The following is a 25,745-nucleotide window of genomic DNA, read 5'->3' as shown; positions in this document are numbered from 1 at the left end:
ATAGCGTATTTGACATTTCTACATGGGATAAGAATTATTTTTCAATTTTATTTCTAAAACTTCAGAATCAAGCAGGCTTTAACTTCAGATCAAGCCTCTTACCTAAAAATACCTTATTCTAGTCTGACTTGATGTGAAAGATGCTCTTTAACTGGATATCAAAATCTCTTAAGAACAGAAAAATTACATAAGATTTTTTTTTTAAAAGGTACTAGATAACATAAACACAGGAAGTTCAGCAAAGATTTCATGGAGTCTACATTACTACAACTATGCAAATCCCAATTTGATGTCATTCTGTTGTTTTGCCACATATTTTTGAGTGAAAACTTATGTTACAAAGGGGGTACAACTAAATAATTAAAATAGTTTTGAAAGTCACTCATCCAAAATATGTTTGACTGGCAAAATTATATTTAATGATATTCTAAATGTTAGAAAGATCTAGGATATTTAAATACATACTTACTGCATCCCTAGGCACCTTAGAAGAGTTACCAAAAGAAAAAAAAAAAAGAAGAAGAAGAAGGGGGCAGCAGGAGATACTCTGGGCAAGCATTACACACACATCTATCTATATTTAGGTGCCAATCAGTTTCCCAGCAGAAAAACTGACTTCCCCTGTATGGGATGGATGGTGCCACACTAGGAGGCGTACCAATGAAGACCCGAGGTGTCTATACGATGCTTTGCAGGTGGGTGGAAAACTCCTGCACAGCATCAGCCACACAGTTGTGCAGCCCTGGCCACTCGGCACGGTGCTGTGCACAGCCCTAGGAACCAGCCGCCCTGCGAAGGCACCCTCTGAGCACCAATCCTAGCATCATTAAGGTTGGAGAAGACCTCCAAGATCATCTAGTCCACCTGTCAGATCTTACACAGTGCCCAGCACAGGAGGCTCGCTGGACTCGCAGCCTCCAGGCAGCCTCACTGCACTCCATGCAACCCAGAAGGAGGCACACGCCTACTGCGAGGATTACGATAAATCGTGAGCTCACACAGCTTCCTTCATGTGGCATGGGAATGAATGTAAATTAGCCTTTTCATTCCAAATGTTTCCATACTGACCTCTGTTTCTCCACTGACACAGAGGAAGGTTTGGTTAAATTCAGAAGTTCCTATCTATGCAAGGAATCAACTACAGATAAACAGCGAGACCATCGGTCCCATGGGGTCTCCATCCATCACCTCTCAACTTAATGGTAACACAGTGCAGCAAAAACATATAAATCTGATGCCGATGCCTCTGCTGAATAGTCACAGCAATGAGCACTGATCCATGTGCAGACTCTCCCACGTGAGAGCATGTGTCAGGACTCCATAATTAGGCTTTTTTACGAACTCTTGCTCCTCTCAGACACTGCCTCTTCCCATACATTAAGCATGAATAACCTAAGATCATGGCTGGAAATTCAGACTCTCTGGCTCATGTGCAACTGCACTGACTTGCATTTTTAGTATGCATCAATTCCTCTGGGTCACTGCAGCCCGTCACAGCCCCTCACTGGGATCCAACAGTGCCTTTCAGCTGACCTCAGGTGGTCCTGATGGGCCTTCACTGCACCGTGTGTCTCCTCTGCAGTCTGATTTGGGGTAATCATGATTCTGACTGCACGTTTAAGAAGGATAGTGTGACAGACAGTTGGATAGTGGCCAAGAATATCGAATTTGTGAAATTCGATACATACACATACAAAACAAATCCACATACACATTCATAGGAGTGGATTGTTTAGCTGGTGTAATGTAACTGTGGCTTTGGAGTTTCAGTAAGAGAGATTTATTACTGAGACAAAAGAACAGTGTTTAATGTCACAGACTGGTCTGCAACACTACTTCTTCACGATCTAAGTTGTATTTAAGTATTTTTTTCACATAGAATGGACTTCTAGTAAATTACTGTGATTAAACAAACAAACCAACGCCTTTGGTAACTTTAGATCTCTTGAGATTTAAAACAAACATGGAAGTTTACCAGGGAAGAAGTAAAACCTACACTTGCCTGCCATGTGTTCTACCTGACTGGAGGTGGAATGAGGATGTTCAAACTTGGTTCTGCCAAGAGCTTTACAACTACTTTATGATTGAATGGCTTATACTTAATGGCTTTTATTATTTCAATTATTTTGTTGGTGTTATATGGAAATGTTTCAAGCAAGCTGTCTCCAGTCATTGACACGACACTTTTTAAGTCTATATGAATAATTTTAACATATCAACATATAGTAAGTAAAATTCCTGCTATGTAAAGTGTTTAGACCACAAACTCAGCAAGAATACTGGGAAAGGAAAGCAGATTTTTCAACAAATTTGTGGCAGAACCAAAGGGTAGGACTCAGTTTCCCTTTAGTCCTTTGGAGCACTAAAAATCCTGGCTTGAAATCTGAGCAATAAAATGGATTCAAGTCCCACACTCACAGCATCACCACAATGAGCCCTTCATTAGCCAGCACTTCCCGGCAGACTATTAAAGGGGACACAGGTTTACCAAACAGCTAATCCTTGATAATGAAAGGTTTCCAACAAAGCTCCCTTTCCAGGGAGTCTGGGCACTTTCACATTAGCAAGAAGTGAATAGACAAAGTGGTTCAGGAAACCTGCCAAACAGTAGCTCATGCACTGAAAACAAAGACCTGCAGTCTTCAGGGAGCTAGAGAAAAAAAACAGCAGTGTTTTGAGTTGTTTCTTGTCATCATAGTTACCTTCTTCTCCACTTTCTTTCATATTATTTCATGAATAGTCTTCGAACTATAAAGTGTATACACACTTGTCACTTAAATTTCACTTGCACATATAAATCAGTTTCTGCGCTGCCTTTCCTCTTTCCGAATGTGAGACAGAGGTTTCCTCTCTTTGCTCCGGGCCTCTCCTGGACACATGCCACTTTTCTTACTATCAGTCCCTAAGCAACAGTAACACCATTGACTGGTACCCATTCATTTCCTCAGTGATTTGTTTTTCTTTAGTATTTAACAGGCTGACAATTGGATCTTTTCCTTTTGGGGCCTATTTTAAGAAGGCTTTATTTAATCAGATGCAATTAAACATTTAAGATCCAAGATAAGTAATTTTCCTTTAGATTTGTAAAGGGCATCAATGCACGTTCTTTGGATTTAGGTAAAGAATGTCAGGACTAACATTAAAACATAACAAATAAGGCTTATGGAAACATCTTTCTTTTTGACAGAAGGACATGGCAAAACAAATTCAGGGTGGCTGAAGAACCAATTCACAAGGAAGGGAGGAGCTGTAGGGTGAACAGAGCTTGCATACATGAACACAAGGTGTATGTAACCTCCAGTGCACAACTGAGCTCTGGGAGGGACTCGCCCTTATTGCCCTTCCCTCTGACTTGAAAAGGAAGCAGAAGGAAAGCACAGCATTCCTATATACCGTATCTGCTCATAAAAGAGAGCAGCACACTCCAGCATGCACAAAGCAGTTCTGTCCCTTCCTGCCTTGTCCATCCACCCCTTTATTTGTTCACTCTGCTGGAAGATGATGTTTCCGTGGACTTAACTGGGAGAATCTGACTGTTTTGTGCCTATGACAGAGCAGAGAGGGGGAGCTTGTAAGAGGAAGCCAGCTGGTATAATGCAGGACTGAAAGCCTGTGAGACAGAGCAAGGCTGACACCTGATGGTTCAAGTCTGAGGACGATCGTGCTACTGCGCACGTTGCTTTGTAGGCAGCAAACTGAGTGCCCTCCGGCAAGCGCTTAGAGAAGGAGCTTTTATGTGGCCATCCCTCCAGGTCTGGTGGCCAGGACACCTGCAGAACCAGCCCGATCCCCGAGGCAGCTCAGGAAGCCGCTGGCCCTGCAGAGATCGGGAGGTCTGCTCTGCACAGAGCCGTCTGGCTCCCGCGGCCGCCAGGGGGCAAGCTGCCTCCAGCCCCACGGATCCTCTTCCCACTGCTGCCTGCTTCCCGGTTTCCTCTAATACAGCTCAGCAAACGCATCTTTACACTGACCTGGGGTAAGGGAGAGGCAGTAGCAAGCTGGTGCTGGCTAGGAAGAGCTGAAAAATGAGCCAGACATGAAGAGTCTCTCCAAACCAGGCTCCTCAAGTGACCCTATTTCAATCCATGCAGTCCATTAACTGGGGGACAAAATGAGTTTCAAACCTCATTTGAAATATTTCCAAACTAAGTCACCAAGACTTGCAGGTGAAGGGTAACAATAAGATCTCCTCAAAGTGTTATGTCTGAAGGTCTGTGTCCTCTCTGCGAGGCCCAGGAGTTTTTTGTGCTGAGCCACAACCCACGGCATGGTGGTGCTGATGCTGACATGAGGCTTTGCCAGGAAATCACCTCTGGAAGCTGGAAGCTCCAGCTTTGGGGTGATGATCACTCCTGACAGTCTGCTTTTGTGGTAGTCTGCAGACCTCGGGGCTGAAGCTGGCCCATCACTTTGCTGAATATTGCCCAGCATGTGAAGTTGAACATTTGCTGTGTCAGGGTCCCCTCCTTCTTGGATATTTCATAGAACCAGGGAATCATTTAGGTTGGAAAAGAGCACCGAGTATATCCATCATGTCCAACATGCCACATCCACACATCCCTTAAATACCTGTAGGGATGGAGATTCCTCCACTTCCCTAGGCAGCCCATTCCAATGCTTGAGCTTCTTGCTAGCATCCTATCACAGGGAGTTGTAGAGAGAGGTAAGGTCTCTCCTCGGCCTCCTCTTCTCCCACTAAACAGCCCCAGTTCCCTCAGCCGCTCCTCAGAAGTCTTGTTTTCTAGTCCCTTCACCAGCTTCATCGCTCTTCTCTACACACATTCAAGCAACTCATTATTCTTTTTGTAGCAAGGTGACCAAAACTTAACACAATAATTCAGGGTGCGGTCTGTCCATTTTCCTACATCTGACTGAATCAGATGAATTTAATCCCCCAGAACATTCCTACCACGCTCTATTGTTGCCCTCTCTCCCATAAATCTAAAACAAGATGGTTATGCTGTGAAATCACTCTCCAGCCACTGTCGCAAAACATTACTCTCAAAGCAAAATTCAGCACAAGAACAGAGACTCCTCCTTCTGTCAGTCAAATTACTACATCTTAAAACTATTTAATTTGCAGACTTGAAAAGTAAAACAAGCAAAAAGTAGCTTTGCTTTACTTGCTGAGAGGTCGTAATCAGCCTCCAATAACTTGTCACAATAAACAAACTGAACCAAAGAAATTAGATCATTTTCCCTTTTGGACTAAACAAATAGATAATCCTCCAGTGAACAAATCCTGCATTTGGCAAGCTAGCACAGAGCATTCTTCAGTTTTGACAGATAGTGTAGATAATGGTCTCTTTTTTGTTCATATCCACTATCCAAATGTTGAAAGAATCTTGACACATTATATTCTGTTGCTGAAAGATAAAAGCTAAACTGTAACTGAGGCTTTGCATCAGTGCAGGATCTCTGTCCTCTGCTAAACAACAGCTTGTTCTCCATGAGGCAGAACTGAAGAAGCCTGCTTTCCTACAGATTTTTGTCCCCTAATACACCCTCTACTCATCACATTAGCTATGTTCCCCTCTATACTCCTTACACTGGCCTGTCATTACATAAATGCTTAACCACTATGGTTAAGGATAGCAAAAAATGTTTTTATAAGTCTACTAATGGCAAGAGGAAGGCTAAGGAGAATCTCCATCCGTTACTGGACACGGGGGGAACATGACTACAAAGGATAAGGAGAGGGCTGAGGTTCTTAATGCCTTCTTTGCGTCTGTCTTTACTAGCCAGAGCACTCATCCTTGGGATACTCAGCCACCCAACCTGAAAGTCTGGGACAAGAAGCAGAAGAAACCTCACACACAGTTCAGGTGGAAACAGTTAAAGACCTGCTGCTCCACCTGTCCATGGGGCCAGATGAGATCCACCTGAGGGTGCTGAGGGAGTTGGCAGATGGCTGGGCTGCTTTCCAATGTCTATCAGTGGTCTTGGAGAGGTCCCAGATGACTGGAGACTTGCTAATGTGATGCCCATCTATAAGAAGGGTCGTAAGGGGGACCTGGGGAACTACAGGCCTGTCAGCCTGACCTCAGTGCCAGGAGAGGTGATGGAACAGGTCACCTTGAATGCAATCACACAATGTATGTGGGACCACCAGGGGATCAGGCCCAGTCAGCGTGGGTTCATGAAAGGCAAGTCCTGCTTGACCAAACTCATCTCCTTCTATGACCAGCTGACTCACCTGGTGGATGAGGGAAAAGTTGTCAGTCTGCCTAGACTTCAGCAAGGCTTTTGACACAGTCTCCCACAGTATTCTCCTGGAGAAGCTGGCAGCCCATGGCTTGGACAGGTACACTCTGTGCTGGGTTAAAAAGGGGCTGGATGGCTGCATGGTGATGATTAAGCCTGGTTTACTGATACATCTCATGCTGTGGAAAGCAATAAGATTCCCTGTTCGCTTTACAGCATAGACTAAAAATTGCACAGACGGTAGCTGCAGCAGTCTTACTACAAACACGCAAATGTCAATTGAAAACTTCCAAGGTTTCACCTCAGTCTTCTTTCACTCTTTTCCTTTATGTTAGAAATTAACACAAGTTACCAGAAGCTAATGACAGAGCAAGAATCTGAGAAGTTTATTCATTGCACGTGACAGATTCAGCTGGCATGTACTAACAAACCAGTCACCATTGTACATCAGCCACTTCCTACATCAGCCTTTGAAGTGCCAGGATGCAAGCAAGTTCTAACTGCAGACAAATTAATCCAGATTTTATCTTTCCTTTCAGAGTTTGCACTGATAGCAAACAGAACAACCAGCATTACACTTCATCTGTTCAGGGGAAAATGCTTGGCACAATTTCAGCATGGAAAGCAAGAGAGAACTCTAGCACCTTTATAATCCTAACTCAGGTAATGAACACCCAAGACAGATTACTTGGCAAGTATTTCACTGATATTTAATCAGAGATCAAAACAACACTAGAAAATACTACTTGAAGACGCAGGGTAAGAGCTCACCTCTATCTAACAGAAATCTACTTTTGTTTCTAATGTGAAATGCTGACGTTAGCACAAATAGCTCACAGAGCCCTCTGCTTGGGAACAAGCACAAAGCAGCTGGATTACTGAAAATACTTTCTGGCCAAGTATTTCACAGATATGTACACAGAGGTGTCTGAACTTGCACACCTGCCACTAAAGTCTTCATGGCCTCCCACACAATTCTGGATGCTGGAGTTTTATTACTTCCAGACAGTGGTATATTAAGTGTTCACAAAGCCCCCTAATAAGATGGGGTCCACATGTGTTCAGTGACCATTGCTGTCTCCAGTGTAAACAGACTCACAGGTTCAGACCAAATTAGTCTGAAAAGTCTGTAGGCTGTTAGCCACACTGACATATGCAGTAATTCTGAGAAGCCACATTGCCCAAAATATAGGCGATTAGTTCACATCTATGTTCCTTAAGGGAAATACTTTCAAAAATGCAAGAATAACATTCTCAACAAAAGCCGTCTTTATCTTTCAAGACTTTATTCTGCAGTCATGAATCCCAAAAGACATTTCATTTGCCACGCTGCAAATACAGGAACTCCTACTCTGCGCCTGCCATTCCTGGAAGTGAGTCCTATAATTATTTTTACTGCACAACCAAATTGACATGTAAAAAAAACTTCACACAGTTTGCACAATTTCTGTAACTCTCCTTCCATGTTTGCTGCCAAGACAGGAGTACATAATCTTTCTCCACTAAAAACGTGCTCAAAACAAATGCACACATCTCATACTCAATAAAACACACGCACAGGACATCTTTCTGTCTCGCATGTACATCAAATCATGTTTTTTTTAATATTGATTTTTATTGTAATTTCATGTATTATTTTTTTTTAATTTCTTTTACTATAAATTCTGGTAATAGTTTAGTTTGGCCTGAAGGAGTATATCTAGACTGTACTGGAATAAGCTTAGCCAGGAATTTAGACTAGATGGGTTTACCCAGGATTAGTCAAGATAAGCCTAGCCAAGTGAACTGCCAATACTGACTGGTAATTCAGGTCTCTCTGTAACACAAATATATCTTAAATTTCAAAGTTCCTCCTGATAATGAGGTCTAATGAATCTGATTACGTCTGATACAAATTCCATCAGCAGATTATCAACATAATCAATGGTGCTGAAGACTTTATTGCATTCATTGAACATTAGGAGAGTCTATAGCTGAAACTGTGTGGATTTGCATTGTTCTACAAAATTGCAGTATTTTTAACACATTATTCATGAGATATTTATTTTCTCATACTTTAAATGTCATTTTGCAGCTAGAAGGCATAATATGCACAATAAAAAATTGATGGAAAAATGTGAGTCTACTCTGGTTGAATGTCACTTGCCAGACATGTAAGAGGTCTTCAGGGAATTTGGAGGTTTTTCCATATAGTGTTTCATGAAGAGTTTACTGCTCTCTAACCCACTGGCTGTCACTGCATCCCTGAAAGCTCTTTGCATCCCTAACAACTTACTATATATCCCCAAAGCACTGGTGGTATGAACGCTAAGAAAAGGAGATATAGAATTCAGATGTTTGTGTTGCTTAGATAGATTTGCTGGTGAATAGTGTGAGCTGTTTGGTTCAAGCATGCTAACTTACTTTATTTTATCTGCTGCAATCGCTACAAATATTCAGTTCAATATTTCCCTATAAGACTTTTCATTGACATGATTACTACAGGTTAATGTCAGTATACATGGGACAGGAAGAGTTCTGCCTAATAGAGGAATAGGAACAGTGCGCTCTCTGTTAAGATTTACTTTGTAATGTTCTCCAGCCACGGCAGAGTATTAGTCCTTCACCTCATCCTTTGAATACATAGAATAAGCTCAGAATGATATCTGCTCTGAGCTTATTACGAAACCATATCTCAGGGATCCTCTCCCTCGAGTAGCAACACAGCCTCTTTGCAAAAAATTTACCAAAACATTAATTAATGCCAGTGGGCTGACAACTGAAACAGGAAAAAGAACACTTCCTGACAAACAGGATGGCACAGGGAGCCACTCTTCTCCCGTGCCAGGGACAACTCCCTCTGACAGCTGAGTTCTCTCTCCATTGTCCACTGTCACTTTAACTCCTGATTTACGCTTCACCAAACTTTCTCTGTCAGTCAGGTCCATTGTGTCCCATGTCTCCATCAGGAAGACAGGGAGTTGTCAGGAAGCCCCCCTGGCTAAACAAAGCCCAGTTAATGCCAGCTTGCCATTTTTCAAATCCCTGTCATCATCTCTCTGGTATGTGCTAATGACTGGATGGGATTGCTGGCGATGGTCACAGAGCTGGTTTCTGAACTTGCCCTGGGAGACAGGAGCTAAATCACCAGCACCTGACAAACCACAATCCTCTCTTTGAGATGCACCAAGGTGCACTACTGCAAGGTGCTGACCAGCAAGGCATGGTCTATGTTCTGCTATGATTTTTATCTACAGTTAAAATTGCTGTCCTCCACTGAAGTCCCATCAGTATCTTAACTCCAGCTGCCTGCTCCCCTCTGAGACCTCAGACTTTTCATTTGTAATCTCTGCTGTGATTGTTAATGCCACATTTACAATCAAAGTAAGGAACTCAAAACATTTGTTCCAGTAAGTCTTTTGTATCAGTCCATATATCTGGCATCTACTCTATCACCTGGAATAACTTCAAGTGTTTAGACTTGCATATTTATCTCTCAGTTCTCTACTGATAACTTAATACACCCATAAGTGGAGAACTCACATTTAAAAAGAGACCTAGTTATGATTTTTGCAAGACTGACTGCAGGGTGATGAACAGGTATTGTCCCACACAAACCTGCTCACTGCCTCTCCTCTTGCATTAGAGACGGGGAATTTGCTGTGTAGTGCATGTGGGTATAATCAGAGTGTAGCATGTCAGCAGATGAGGGCTTGCATTATGTTTTTATTTCTCCATGAGCCTCCCCATCCATTTGCTTGTGAATAGCATGAATATGAATCCATGGCTCTTCCCTGCAGTGCCAGAGGTCAGAAAGGTTAGCTACAGCTGTGTAAAAGATATGGGTTTTTCCTCTCATCACGGGAGACCAAGTCTCAACTAATACAACCTGCCTACATCAAATACAACAAACACAAGTGTTACAACTTGCAATCATTAGATATGCCCCAGAAATTAAAAGTACAAAGCTGATATAAATAAATTTAAAAGCAAACAAACAAAAAACAACACAGCAGTGGGGAAATTACCTACTTCCCAAGGGCTCTTTTGACAGCTGAGGACAAACTATTCAGATCCTGAAATGGAACCTCATTTCCATCCCAGTACTCTGTCCTCATGAGAGCTTTGGGGAAGGGGGGTAAAGGGAAGGGACTGAAAAATGACACTCACACAGGGGGTGTAACCTTCCAGAGATAATCAATGGCTCTGCAATGAGCAGCGGAATCTGCTGAATATTGATTAGCCAGTGCTGGCAAGGCTCTGCTCTGGGGAGTCAGCACTCCTGCCAGCTGCCTTGTGTGAACACAAAGGAGGCCTCAGCAAAAGGCAAATTGTAAATGGCACGTTTTATATGAGAGGCACCATTCAGGCCCTCAGTAGAGGAAAAAAACAAGAAGTATGGCCACAGCACTAGCAAGCACAAAGCATCAGCAGTCCTTGTAACTTTTGTTACTACACTGTTCTATGAAGTGCATTCCCAGGTGTGCCCTAATAAACTTGTTTTAAAGATCACCACTTGCAAATACGGCTGATCCTATGAGTTGCCACAGGTTCCTCTTCCCTAAAGTTTCTAGGAAACAGGGTGCTTCCTTAGACACCCCCTAGAAACTCTGTCCAATGTTACACCTGAGCACATGCAGGGTATATTTATACATTTTAAAATTAATACTATATGCCGCTACCTAAGCCAGCTCTAAGCAGATTTCATACCTTTGGAGCAGCACAGCTGTGTGTTAGTACTCCAACCCTCTCACAGTGCTTTTTTTTGTTCCTGTCCCACTCAAAAATTAGATTTTAGGATTTTAGTATCTCTTTCTTTTCTATATGTAGTTAGATATTAATTTTTTGATTATAGGCATTGGTAGGTACACACCGTTTACTGCTCAGCAAATTAGCTATTAGTGACTAAAAGGTTATCCTACCTTTCCAGAAGCAGAGAGTCTTTTCTCACAGGCTTTCTGTGGAAAGAGAAATTGTGACAGTCAGGGGAAAGAGATCTGGCAACTGTATTCTTTAAAAAAGAAGAAGAAAAAGGAGAAAAGAAAAAAGTTCCAGTTCCTGCCTGGTGTAACTCATCTGACTTCAGCAGGGCTGTCCCAGGGTAGACTCGTCCCTCTGTCTTTGCCAAAAAGAGAACAAGAGGAGCCAGCCAAAGGCATCTGCTTTTGCATTTCCTTACTGAATCTGTTCATTATACTCTCATGATAGAGAAGCTGTAAATAAAGGCGCTTCATGATGTTGTATTGTGCTATCCATAATTACATTGTATGTGCTTCATCAGTATACATGCTTCAGGGCACATTGCAAAAGCTTTTTATGTATTCAGGACTCTCCGGGTGGGTGGGTTAAATGAAGAGGGGGAAAAGCGAGCAGTTAGAAAAAGGAAGTTGAGCAGTTACCTAGAGAGGAGCTCAGCGTAAGAGGGAGGAGTGGAGGCTTTTTAGACACACGCTACAAAAAGACACTACAAGTCCCTTGCCCAGTTAGTTTGCATGTTATAAGCCGTTCACTTACCCTTTCTCTTTAAGATTATGAGCCCTCTAAAAGAACAATCATGTTTATACGGTGCTACCACATCAAAACCTCAGTCTGGATGGGGACTCAGAAGAATTTTTGTAACATAAGAAGTTCAGTTTGGAAGCTCTCTGAGGCAAATTTTATATAACCATAAAGTACACAAACTTCAGCAGATTCATGCAGGAACATCCCAAAATGTCCCAACTATTCCCTGATTTCGGAGTAATTTAAGTCAGGCATAACTCCCTTATTTGAAACCAGCATTAGAAAAAAAACTAGTGTCAGATTAGAAGTGAATCCTAAATTCTTTAATGTTTTGCAGATTAGTTTAGAGTGATTGGCAGTGTATGGTGCAATTGTTTTGTATCTGTGAAGAAATTCTGTTATCCTGCAAACATTTAATGTTCCCACTAATACTCTTAGTTTGGATGTAATAAAGCCTTGTGGAAATATAGAGCTTCTGGTAAGAGCTTTGCTTTCACCGGTTCAGAATCTGCCTCTGGATTCATGTGCATAATCTACGCCCTTTTTAGAAGTATTTGTGTTTGAAAAAAACTTGGAAAAAATCCTTAGATTAACCAACACCCAGATGGGATGGGGAGGGAGGCATTTGACAGCTAGAAGCTGAGATTGGTCTGGGAAGAGAAGCACAAACAGAGGTAGGATGAAGACAAGGGTTGGTGGGAACACAGATTTTAGTGGCAAATTTTCCCTTGTATTACCTGCAGGCACACACAGACTGCTCTCCTGCAAAATCACAAGCCCAGGTTGTCTGTTCTTTAGCAGAAATAATTCTTTGGGTTACAGTACTAGTAAAAGGCACTATTCAAAGTGAAAAGAGATTACAGAATGCGACTATGTCGAAATACACTAAGAAGTGGCGCTCCACAATGTTAAACTGTTTTTAATGCTAGATTTGATTGTGGAGTATAGAACAAAAGAAGTTCAAAATGCATACATCAAGGCAGCAGTTCTGGATAGTTTTACAACAATCTGAAAGATTGCTGTGCAACCCCACTTCAAAAAATAATAAATAAATAAAATAAAATAAAATAAAATAAAATAAAATAAAATAAAATAAAATAAAATAAAATAAAATAAAATAAGAAAGCAGAGCTAAAAACTGCCTCACCTGGGCCCCAGGGTTTAGCATTCTACGCAGAGAGCATATCCCAGGAATTCTCTAACAGGAGCTGGCTCGGAAGGAAGTGATTATATGACATCGCTTTAAGCCCTTGCCAGAAGAGCTGTAGACTTACTCCTAGTGCTGCAACTTAACAGGTTCTTGCATTTACTTCCCAGTCATCTTATTTACAGGCCTGACCTTCACAGACAAGAAAGCAAGCCAGGAAAGGACGTGAACAAAAATTACCATGTCAGAAACCTCCCAGCCAAGGCATAATTATCCCATGCAAATTCAGAAAAGCCGCAGGTTTACTCAGCTGGAGTTTCAAAGCTGTGCAATACAGGTGCAACAAAGAAGGCAGGATACCCAATGTATAAAATAATAATATATTACTACTATTACGACTACTGCTTTACAGCAAAAAAAGTCACTCCTTAACAGCTTTTGTAAAAGTCTTCCTATCATTTAGAATAATTATTACATTAATAATTATTAATTAATAACATCCTGTTTAGCTCTTTAACTCAACAAATGTCAAGGCCTTTTACACAGAAAGGCCCATGATTTGCTCACTTTGCGTTACCTAAGATGCAACCCTGCCATCATGGCACGTGGCTTTACGGTGACTGCTGGCACAAAGACATCTCAGAGCTGCAGGAGCCAACACGTGGCTTCTTCAAGAAACTTCCCCTGGCCCTACACACTCTGCAGAGCAGAACTGAGAAACCTGTCAGACATATGTGGAGAAATCTACTCCCATAGAGCCAGAAAGCATGTAAGGGATCAAGTCCTCGAAAATTCCTTTTGATTAATTAAATCTGAAGCAACGCTTAGGAAGAGTGCAATGCACACCATCTGGAAGCAGCTCAGTCTGTCCTAGACCTTTCTCCCCAGCCTTAGTGTAGCACCAGGGGTGAGTTCTGAATAAAACTACCCGTGGAAAGCTGGATGAGACCCACACATCGCCTCATCAGTATCAATGTTTAGACGTATTGATGTGTCCATGGTGACCATCCAGCTCAGCTGGGGATGTATTCTGCAAGTGCTAAAGCAGCAAGGAGCACAGCGGGCTCTGCTCACAGGGATTTAAGCAAAAGCTTCATTCTGGGCAGCTCTGGGTCTGGACTGCAGTGAAGACTGAAATACAAAGCTGCACACAGCCAAAAGTGCTGTGTTTCAAGTGGCTGGGGATCAAAACCATCCTGATTTGCACCCAAAACCATATACCATTTCAGGCTTGTTTGAAACCTATCCAGCTGCTGCTGAAGGGTTCACAAACTTTACTGCACTTGCCCTGAACTTTGCATTGGAAATGAAAAAGCAAAATAAAGCTCTCAAGTTGAAGGTTTTGCTTTTTTTTTTTTTTTTTTGACATTTTGCCAATGGTGATACCTTAAAGAAAAATGGTAGTCTATTCTAAACAGTGATCCCAAACCCCGTTCCTTATATATATTTTCCCAGATATTTTTCCTATATGTCTAAGGACACTGTTCATTCATCAGCTTCACAGAAACTATGTTCTTTAAGATGAGGAAGATCAACAGTTACAGAAACACAGTAGGCTATGCATATTTTTTTCACTCCCTCCATCCCAAAAAAGCTTAGTTAGGTATGTAATGATAACACATGCTTAATGGTGTTCCAAAAATCAAATGAAAATTTGTTTTATTAAAAAAAAAAAAAAAAACCACTCCTAAAATAATATAGAAGAACTCTGCAAAGTTCTTGGTCCTGTCAAAAAAATAAATAAAAATCTTGGTCCTGTCAGTGGTAGTACCTCTAAGATCAGATTCACAGATTGTGAATTCACACAGTCTGTGAATTTTCTGTGATTCATACAGTTACGTGTCTTTATTATTACCCGTTTGTACATAAAGCCCTTTGCTACCTTTGCTGTAAGTTATGATGGCTCTGAATCTTTTCAGTAGCAAGTGCCCCACTGTTTTTCTGGATGAATTCATGTTCTTCTAGATCAGGTACTTCCCTTCCCTTGTAACATCCGTTTTTAAAATACGCACTTAAAATCTCTGTCTTGAAATGAACACTGCAGACCTGGGGAACTTTCAGATAAATGAACACTGCAGACCTGGGGAACTTTCAGATAAACTGCAAAGCAGTTTGTTAAGAAGAGAAGGGAGAGTGAACCATCTGTCCGTATATGCAAGTTGCAAAGCTCCAACTGTTTAAATAAATAGCATTCCATCTAAAACAAAATCAGCTTATCCTTGAACAACGAAGCGTACTAAAACTTCTCGTAGAATAGCCTTTAAAACTACCCATTTTTCCTCCATGCTCATTTTTAACCTGTTCTAATTGTCAGCTCTTTTTTGAGATAACTCCCTATTTTTACAAAGAATTACCATTTTTGTAGTGGCAGTATTGAACCATTTCAAAGGTCCGTTTACACAGATTTCACTGATAGTGTGAAAACCAAAAAACTTTAAAAGCCTAAGACAGTTGTGAAGGCTTCTTAGAACGTTCTACCATTTTTTATTATACAGCTCTAAAATAAACCTGAAAACCCAAAATATTCCTATAACTTTTAATGCTTTTTAACAGACAAGTTGTAGATGTCATTCAAATTTCAGTTCTTTCCAGCTAACAAGTAATCCTCCTCTTCATCTTCTATTCGTCCATACCGCAGTGATAGTTACCAGCCACTTTCCAAACTGGAGACTTGCTAGCCAGCAAGCCAACATCCTTTCTCCAGAAGAGCCATATACTTCCTGCTGGGAATATGCCAGTATTTCCTCTAAGATAAAGAGCTGACGCAGAGATGAAGTGTTTCTCCAAACCCCTATAGGAAGCTTAAAGCAGAAACAAGAATGAACAGAGATCTTCGGTGCTTTCGCAGAGCGTTGAGCAAATTTCTCAGACTGCAAAGAATGAAATCCACCATACTGGAAGTTTAAAGCTGGTTTGAGCACATCCAGTAATACAGTGCTGTTGGGATGTGTGTGGACCACCAGTGCAGGGCTCTGGAGAACAGGGTTTGCACACACACTGGTTCCAGCCAGGCTGCTGTGTGCTTGCAGATCCACGTAAGTGGTCTCCAACACAAGCAAACATCACACCCAACAAGATCTCCAGGCACATGACAAGCAAGTCAGAGGTGCCTGGGCTGGCAGATACCTTGAAGAAAGCTGGATGAAATTGAGCACATGTCCACAAAAAAAAAAAAAAAAAAAAAGATGTTTGCAGAACCCTAGTTTCAGCAAGATCAGAAATGTCATGAGATCACATTGAGATCACTTTCTTTTATTGTTTTTTCCACGTGCTGTCTCCCCTACCTCTCTAACAAAGAGGTACTCAAGCCAGGACATTTTCTGAAGTGCACTGGTGTGCTGTAAGAAAAAGGGGCGATTCAATAGACAGCTGTCCTCTCCCCAGGAGAGAGTGGTGTATCCAGGACTTCTGGACAATGTGAAACATTCTACCATTTATGACTGCCAAAGTTCCCAGGATGTCTTTAGTGCAGCCTTTGCCTGTTTCCAGCAGCTTAAGTTCTTTTTTTCTTTTTTCTATTCTTTTTTTTTTTTTTCCTAGGAAGCTTTTCCATGCTTCCAATGCATTTTGCTGATGTCAGTCCCCCTACACTCACTGCTGGGCATCCTAGCTGGTTATTTATGTGGGCTGGGAAATGAAAGGCTGCACTTTTCAAATGAACACTTGCAGTACTTATGCCATTTACAATTTTTATCTGGGCTAAGCAAAGCACAAAAGTCAATCCAGCAGCTATTATAATCAGCATTTGTTACAAGCCAATCCAAGCTCTAAAACACTTGCAAGATGACTGACATTTCCAAGCATGAAATATTCATAGCTTGATAACTTTCCATTGTAAACTAATATTTCAGTTTTCCTCTGCAGTTATAACACTTTTTTTTTTTTTTTTTTTTTTTTTTTATGACCTTCCCCCCCCTATTCAGTTACTTGCTTCCAAGAGTTGGAACTTTCAGGGAAAAAAATCTAGTTTGAAAACTTTTCCTGCCAACATTATGAAAGCTATTTTCTCCTGAGTATTGCCATTAATAATATTTATTGCACATTCCAGTCTATCTCCCCCACGCTTCTCACCACACCTTAAGGGCCTTCTCTCTTTTTAGGCAGGGAGAGACTGGCTACCACACTGTGCTGGGGTTGCTCATTTTGCTAATAGGATTATAGCAAATAATACCCCTTAATAAAAGAAAAAAAATATGGAAACAATATTAATCCCTTTTGCCTGCCCCACCCCATAACTTTCTGCCTGCATACAAAAACTATCTGTCTGCTTTGGCAGCAAAGAAACATTTTTGAATGTTTCCAAATACTAGGAGGTGGGTTTTTTCTGCATTTTTTTTTTTTTTTTTTTAGTTCTGCAGGAAAATACAGACAAGAAGTAGAACAAAGACTATGTCATTCTCTCGTGTAATTAATGCAGGGCATTTCTATTCCTTTTTGGAGAATATCACAATTACAAGGAAAAGATAGAGTAAATACAGGAGAAGCTGTAAATAAAGCTGTACCTTTTATGCTGTTCAATGTCTCATACAATGCCACCACAGTGTGTCACTAAGCAATATATAAGATTTTAGTAGCTAAGACTGCAACACAACATAGTATCACATTTTTCCAGATGATGTCCAAGTGACAGATTCATATCACCTGCATAATATAAGTGGATGCAATACTGACCTTGTTTGATTTAGAGAGTTTCACTTACATCAGCACAGAGAGTTACTTGTAATGCTTAAAGAAAGCAGTGATGCTGGAAACTGGTTCAGGTGGCAGGTTCACATCCTACTACATTGCCCCTGCAGCAGGGGCAGTATCCTCTGGCAGAGTGTCGACAGGAGAATTCGGAGTGGTAAACCTACACAGACACCTCTTGGAAATCTGCCTGTGAATCTACCTCTCTGCCCAGAATTTGCACCTGTACTAAGAAATGTTACTGCCTCGATTCCTCTGCTACCAGGAAGTTCTCTGAACACCAACACTACGATCACATCTTGTGCACAAGGAGTTACTAAGGTTTATCCCATCCTTTTCTTTTTCTAGAATCAAAATGATGGTCCACATGTAGTGATCACTATCAGAATTACAGAATTTTCTCTAATCTGTGAATAAATTCACTGATTCCATCCAAAAACAAAGCTGAGACTTAAAGGAGACTTAAAAACCTGTTTTTCTCTGAGGAAAGAAATGGACATATCTATTAAAATTCAAAGCAAAGGGACAGCTTGTATTTGTTTGACTGATTGGCTGTTGTTGTTTTGTTTTAAATTATCTGTATTAGTGTACATTATTTTTACAGGAGTGGGGAAGTGTGTTTGAAGGTCAGATAGCCTTAAAAAAGGAGCTTTTCCACACTGAAACACATTCTTCCTCAGCGCAAATGCAAGTTTCCAAATAAATGAGAGAGGAGTGTGTGGAAAGGATACACTTGCAGATATTTAGAAGTTCAAATTTGATTTTGCTCCGTGTTACAAAATGGTAGAGTGATCTAGCTAATTTTTAATGCTGTCCTGCCCAAGCAACTTTGTGGTTACCTAGATATTGTGCTATCTGGCAGCATCTCATTCAGGGCTTGCTTTTATTGTGCGGTTGTCACACCTCCAATTCTGCAATCTTTGCCAATTTTCATCCTGTTCTGTAAGTTTATAATAGAGCTTTTGGAGCACTGTACTTGAAGCCTTTTTTGTTTTGTTTTGTCCAACACCAGCTCTGCTTTTATTCCAGCAGAAAATACCAGGAGGAGAGAAAAAAAAACAGCACCTTCTTAGATGACTGTAATCATGAGAAACTTTCTAGGAAGAGCTTAAAACATTTCAGCATGAGCAGGAAGAAATCACTTGTTCTCAGTCTGCCCTGTGTACTATACTAGACACTCAGGATTTCAGTCATTTTTTTCTTACATAATTAGAAAGTAATAATTGAACAAGAAAAATTTCATAGAATGGCTTGTGTTGATAGGAACCTCAAAGATCATTCAGCTCTAACCCCCTGCCATGGGTTCCTCCACTGTTTTCCATTTCATTGCTTTGTGTTTCTACAGCACTGGGTCCCACCCAGCACTGCACATACCATTTCGGGATAAGACAGGCTGTTTTAATATTTCTAGCCCAAATGAACCCTGAATATTTGGGCATAAATGAAAGGAAAACTGCATCAAAGAAGGTCAGAAATATTTCCCTTGAACAGTCCCATGGAACTACTCGTGATGTTTTAGGAGTTAAGAGTGTATCTGATCAGACTGCTCACTCTAACAGCCTGTGACCCTAAATAAAATATTGGCAATTTTGATCAAAAAAGTGAAAGGAGATTGAGCATTCTCACTGACACCTCTGAGAGAGCTTAACAAACCGGCATTCCAAGGGGGTCAGAGAGAATGTTTAGGGCTTCCTGAAATATATCCCTCTTCAGTTGTCTCAAGTTGCACTTCTTGAAACACTTGGCTTTCACTCTGAGGGCTGAAGGCTAACAGTAAGCTTCAGTGGAGTTCCATTAACAGCCAAATAAAAAAAAAAAAAAAAACATTTTATAGGGAAAACACATATTTCTGCAAGCAGCTGAAACAACACAGTCTGGTTTTCTATGTTCTCCACAGTGGAAATGGCCCCATGGCCCCTCAGGAGGGGCATTAGTTAAGTCTCTGCTTCCAATCCCTGCCTACCTACTTCTGCATCCCTGATATGAACTCTGCAGCTTCTGCCTCACTCAAATTTTGCTGAAATTGGCCACTACTCAAAAGTTAAAGGAGTTACAGACACAGCAAGATCATGTAAACCATTAAATAACTAAAAAAAAATCTTACTGTTTCCAACAAACACTTATGTTAAAACAGTTGGAAAGTAACTGTGAAGGGCCTCAGCCCGGTCCCACTGCAGTGTTTTCATTTTTTGATATCATACCGCAACCTACCAGCACAGGGCAGGAAGCATGGTCCACTGGCTAAGCCCTTGTCTCACACTCTGTAGCTCAAGATTCATCTCCCTGCTCTGCCAAAAGCTTTCTGTGACCTGAGTAAGCTACATTTGGACCAAATTAAGAAAATATAGAAGAAAGAAAGAAGGAAAGAAGGAAAAAAAGAAAGAAAGAGAGTAACCTCAAATTGGGTTTTCCAGAGCCAACTTCCTTTTTTTCTTAAAACATACAAGTGTTCTCGGCAGAGTACATGAAGCGTGTTAAAGACAGAGTAACAGCAGGCAACAATTATATCTGATCACTATAAAATAGTGAAGAGAAGATCAGTCTGAAGTCCCTTTCCCCCTTCACTAGACAGCTTTCTTAGGGGTTGTTTTTTGCAATCCACAGACCTCTCTCCTCAAGAAATCACCAACATCTCTAGCTTCCAGTCTGCTGTGTGTAGATCCTGGGATGAGAAATAAGGTATACAAAACATAACTGACTACTCCAAAAGGGGCCACAATTTCACTGAAGATCTTTCAGAAGTCAGCAAATAACAAAAGACCAGAACTTTCTATCTGCATCTTTTTTTTTTTTTTTTTTTTCCCCTCAAATGGAAGGCAAACGAATGCAGGTAGTGCCACCACACCTCCTTGTGACCAAAGCCTAATGGTTAGAGGATTTATATACAATATCTGAAAACCAGACTGCTCTTACTTCTCGAAGGGGATTCATCCCATGTTCTTGAACAGGCTGCCTTTACCAGTGCTACAATGTTTATAACCTGAACTAAAAATCAAACTAAAAAAAAAATCAACAAATGTGTTTTCCCCTTGACAGGCAATGAGCTGAGCCATGGACAGTGAGACTATCATTGCAGAGTAATGAATCCATTGTACAGCTGAGAATTAAGTCCTTATGCTTTAAACCACAGGACAGTGATTTAAGCACTTCTATCTTTCATTTGGGATTCCTTCTGGTAGGTTCCTGTAGCATGTCACAGCTCCCAGTGTTCAAGTTGTTATGCAGCAACAGTAACTGGAAGCTCCTTAGTATCATGAACTCAAAGGATTCTGTATGCATACGTCAAATTTGATTACAGATCTGCCCCACCATTTATTTTGCCTTTTATATAGGTTTTGGGCTGTTAAGGAACACCAGCTGAGCTGACAGGAAATTCTTAAGGTATAATAATTAACAGGGATATCATGTGAATTAATCAACTGGTTTTGATATACAGCGATACTAGATGTTACTGAATTGTTGAAACAGAAACTAAAATTGTGTTAAATCTTAATTAAAGCCTGCTTTTATTGTGAGGTTTTGAAAAGATATTCTGACCTGAATTCTGAATAGAACAGGACATCCATCCCCCTCCTTTGTGACTACCTTCCTTTTGTCTTAGTGTTTCAGAACTGATTATTTTGACCATTTCATTTAAGCTAGAAAGGAATCAGATTATTTAAACCAATATAAACCATTCTTATATACAACAAGGGAATTGCCCACAGGGGACTGTGGCAATTTAATCATTTGTTTCTAAAACTTTTCTAAAGTTTCTAAAGCTGTTTGCTTTTTTGTGAGCAAGTACCTCGGGATACAACACAGTAAGCAGGCAAGAACTAGAAAATGAAGGGATTATTTACGATGCAAAGGACCGCTAGCAGAATGAAGACAGGCTGTGCTTAGCAAGTGCAAAAACAGACACCAATTTGTGTGCGCACTCATGCAGTTTGACACAAGAAAAGTTGTTCCAAAATAATCAAAGTCTACCCCTGTGCAACAGCAACAAATGCAATTACAATGTGAGAGAAGCACTGCCCAAGTCTGAGATCCAGCACCAGACCGGCTCTCACAAGGTTTTCAACTCAACCTTACAGATCCAAGAGATTTCATTACAATTCGGACTACTGGTTGCAAAACCTGCAGCCCAAGAGGAGAACCTCACCATTTTGTAAGATAACTTGAGAACAACTGATTTTCATAGTATCTGGGAAATTAGAAAGGCCCAACCTATTGACAAGCTGTGCTGTCTAGCCAAATGCATCTTTGGATAGAAGCAAAAAGCTTTATTTGTTCTTGGGTATCTATAAATGAGTGCATAGGAATTCCTTCTTTACAACACTTCAGTGTTTATGTATGGGGTTTGAAATGGAGAACCAGCTGAAGGGATGAAAGAATAATCTTTGTGATGTATGGAACATTTAGAGAGATTCATGTTGTCTCTATCTTCCTCACAAATTGTGGTGATTTGAAGCCTACCTTCAGACAGGTGACAGAGGGGTTTCCCAGGTGGCAGTCTGCAGAAGACTGAGCGGGCTATGTGGCTCCCTCCACCACTTACACTCAAAGAAAGGCCACACAATTCTATTCCCTCTCCAGGGATAGCACTGATAACAAGTCATAGGCAGCCCCTGATATATTTCCAGGCCATGAGCACACGGAGCTCTGTGTGTAGCCAAGAACTGGATTGGTTTTGATGTGCAGGGGATGCAGACAGGCCATGAAATGAAGGTGGCTCTGTACGCACCAGCACCATTTCACTCCTGCCAGCCTCACCTTGGGGCAGGCTTGCTGGACCCTGCTAAGCTATGGAACGCTGTTCTGATTTTGTTCCTGTGAGTGGGAAGGAGAAAACAACTCACTATTTTAATGTCAGCTAGGACTTGGAAGAGACTGAAGTCATGGAAGAGCATCAGGAAATAAGAAAATGGGGTCTCAAATCTGAGCAGTCTTTAAGAAAGCTCAGCAAGAAAGAAGCATTAATAAACTAAACGTTGCTATAATAAAGACGTTTAGTTATTTTCTCGGCTTAGTCAGGGCATTTTAAGGTTCTCAGAAAGCTTTCTGAAAAAGCCTGTGATTTTAACAGAAGCTCTCCTTGCTCTTTCACATAGTATGAATTGCTTCTTACTGAACTGAAGGACTAATATGCACTGTGCAAATATAAAGTTACATGCAAGCAGATACAATCGCAGGCAGGAGCATCTTTCCTAGCTTGTGTGTTTTAATAGCACTTCCTGTTATTTACAAAATAATATCCTCTCAGTGATGGAGCAACCAGAGAACACTCCAGCCATAAGCATCTGTACAAAGTACTGAATGACACTGTGTAATTTACAGCCCAGTCCACATGGAGACCTTTATGTAATTACAGGCTTACATGAAGAAGGGAGATGAAAGGACATCAGGCTAGATTGTCCATTCCTGCTGCCCTGCATGGTACTGACATCCCATGCTTTTCCTTGCATCAAGCACTAGCTTTTACCCCGTTTTGTTTGCCGCTTGTCAGGTGTAAAAACAACCATTTATACTAATGGATAACATGTGCACAAGACTGTTGTATGCATGCCACTTAAAGTTTTATGCACATATCATGATTAATGCCCCAAAAATCTATGCATTGGCAATGAGTCCAAGGTATTAAACTTGCCGTATGCACCCAGATCGACCATTGGATGTAAGCCCACTAGCTTTGTCTCATTCTGCAACAGAGTTATGGATCTTAAAACCTACAGATTCAAATGTCTGGTTGCAAAGGGGTCAAGCCACAACAAAAACAACCAAATAAATTAGCAACTTTCCAGACAAGGGGCAGCCTTCCCCTCCCAGGATCAGCACTCTGCCAAAACACCTAGAGAGCACCTGCATTTCCCCAGCACTGGGCATCTGCCCACATGATGGCCCTGACTTGTTGCTCTGGCATCTGCCCCGGGGGCTATTCATTCCCCCCGCCACCATATAACTCAATGGATTCCGACCCCTCTCAGTCAATCTCACAAAAGATGACTGCAATAAGCAAGCAGAAAATTACAAGAAAAAGTCAAGTGGAGGAAAGTGTCTGTATCTGCCCCCTAAAGCAAGGATATGGTAAATCCTACCAACAGGCACAAGCACTACAAATATGGAATACCTATGGAAGCAAAGCTATCTAAAAATCTAACAGATAAAACTGTTAGCACTGTTCAGTTTACATTTTATAACAGTTTTGCATAGCTATGCTGGAAAAAAATGATGCAGCTACTGACACAAAACTGCCACACATGTAGAGGAGCCTATAGGAGGGGGTTTGCTGCTGCTGAGGCACCACGTGGCCCCACACCTGAGATCTGTGGCACATCATCATCATGTATTTCCTGTCTGCCACATACTTCTGAAAAAAACAAACAAACCAACAAACCAACAAAAAACAAACAAACCAGGAAACGCTGCTTTGACATTTATTTTGGCCTATCAGGTGAGCTTCCCATTGACTAAATACCTACAACAGAAAGTCTTGAATGCAACAACACAGAAGACAAAGGAAGAAATAATACACATTCCAAATGTATTCAAACAGCATTGCTACACATAAAAACACCAACGTGCTATGCTCAAGTGTAAAGTCCTTCTCAATTTAATCTAAAACCTTAAACCTATCATGTGGGTAGGACTGAATGTTTCATATGTAGGTCTGCAAATCCAAGCAGCTTTCTGCAAAGCCTGAACTATAGCATTTATAATTGGTTTGATGCCTGATTTTTTCCTTAGTAACACAATAAGCAAAAGCATTTTAATTAGATGTGCTCAAATCACATTTAAAATAAGTGCCACCACAGCCTCTACACTAATTCCCCACTATAATTGACAAAATATTCCAAACCCCCATTTTTTGACTTTTATAATGCTTAGATTTTCAGGACTGAAATACGTTCTGCTGCTTATTCAAAACAAGAGATAAATGTAAGCCAATGAAGATCACCACAAGAAATTTACACTTAGAAAAATGCACTTAGAAAATAAGCTAAATTAATATCAAGTCCTCTGCAAGTAAGTAACAGAATGCAGAGAGAACCTGGTTAGCAGTTACTAGTGTATTGCTTTGTATACTACTCCACTAGTAGTCCCTACAAGATTTCCCTTGCTGGCTGACCTATTTCTGGGTACAGCGTCAATATTTACAATGCTCCTTTTACAATAAAGAGTGAAGACAACTGTGTGGTACAGTTGTCAAAACTGTATGGTTCGTATTAACAAACTATCAAATACTTTAACAGAGATTTTGCTCACTCTGCCTTTTAAGCACATACACAGTTAACTAAAATATCATGCATTTGCACTAAAATCTCTTACCTTGTAGAGTTTCAGCAACAACCAGCACATCGAGTATGCTGTCCCGGTGAATTTTGCTTTCATATATCTTTCAGGCAGAAAGGTAAGGTACATTTGTACCAAATCCAGCTCTTCATGGGCAACACTACTGCCAGCATTGTTAATATCATCGTCCCCACCCTCTGTTCTTCCTTCTTCTGCTGCTGCTGATGCACCCAAACATCTATTGAATTCCATTTTAAGAATGTTTTTCCCCCTTCTAACAAAGCCCTAATCTTTCCAGAGACATCTCAGTAAAGTTTTTATCTCCTATAAGTAACAATATTCCTCACTCCTCTGAAACTACGTAGCCCTGTCTTTAAGCCAATCCAAAAAGTTAGCTTATGGTAGAACAAAGTTTCTTTACACTGCATTGACTCTTTGCCTTTCTCTTATTGAACAATCTCCTGCAAGCCTGCATACAGCTGCAAGATAAATATAGCACCAGCTAGCCTTGTCATACAGCACAAGAATACTCCTGCTGTTGCCAAGAGAGAAAAGAAAGATTCCATTTATTTAAAGAGCAAGTCCATAGCACCAGTACTTCCTCATTCATTTGGGATGGGAGGTGGGAAGATGAAAAATCTGTGATTTTTTTTGTTTGTTTGTTTGTTTGTTTGTTTTTGCCAACTGTGGCAAAAAAATGTGCTCAACAAATTCCAATTCTGTTAAAAAAAAGTTCTTATGGAAGAGGGTTTTCTTTCTTTCTTTTTCTTTAATCCTAGAGGCTTCTAGTCACAGTAGTTCATTGTTTGTGATGCTGTAGATGCCAAGCTTGTGAAGGCTACAAATTTCAAAAGGATAAATGAGGTCTTGCAGATATACTACGGCCAAAACATTTTGAAATAACAAATAGCCCTTCCAAAAGCCAAAATATGAAGAAAATATGCAAGAGATCAAC

The 25,745-nt window shown here is 40.8% G+C and overlaps 1 protein-coding gene across 1 annotated transcript in view; it reads right to left on the bottom strand.

The window, feature by feature from the left end:
* ARHGEF4 (Rho guanine nucleotide exchange factor 4) overlaps window positions 1–25,250 on the bottom strand; it is a 206,113-nt gene extending 180,863 nt beyond the window's left edge. Inside the window, exons 1-2 of the mRNA XM_005014360.6 lie at window positions 24,827–25,250; window positions 11,106–11,141 (exon numbers count right to left, since the gene is read on the bottom strand). Coding sequence (XP_005014417.6) covers window positions 11,106–11,141; window positions 24,827–25,042 — 252 coding nt within the window. The 5' untranslated portion in view covers window positions 25,043–25,250. The remainder of the gene's footprint in view (window positions 1–11,105; window positions 11,142–24,826) is intronic.
* Window positions 25,251–25,745: the final 495 nt, after the last annotated feature.

The sequence above is a fragment of the Anas platyrhynchos genome, chromosome 9 (assembly GCF_047663525.1).
Source record: "Anas platyrhynchos isolate ZD024472 breed Pekin duck chromosome 9, IASCAAS_PekinDuck_T2T, whole genome shotgun sequence".
Classification (NCBI taxonomy): Eukaryota; Metazoa; Chordata; class Aves; order Anseriformes; family Anatidae; genus Anas; species Anas platyrhynchos.
The sequence above is the reverse complement of the archived record's forward strand: the minus strand, read 5'-3'. Positions and strand labels throughout refer to the sequence as shown.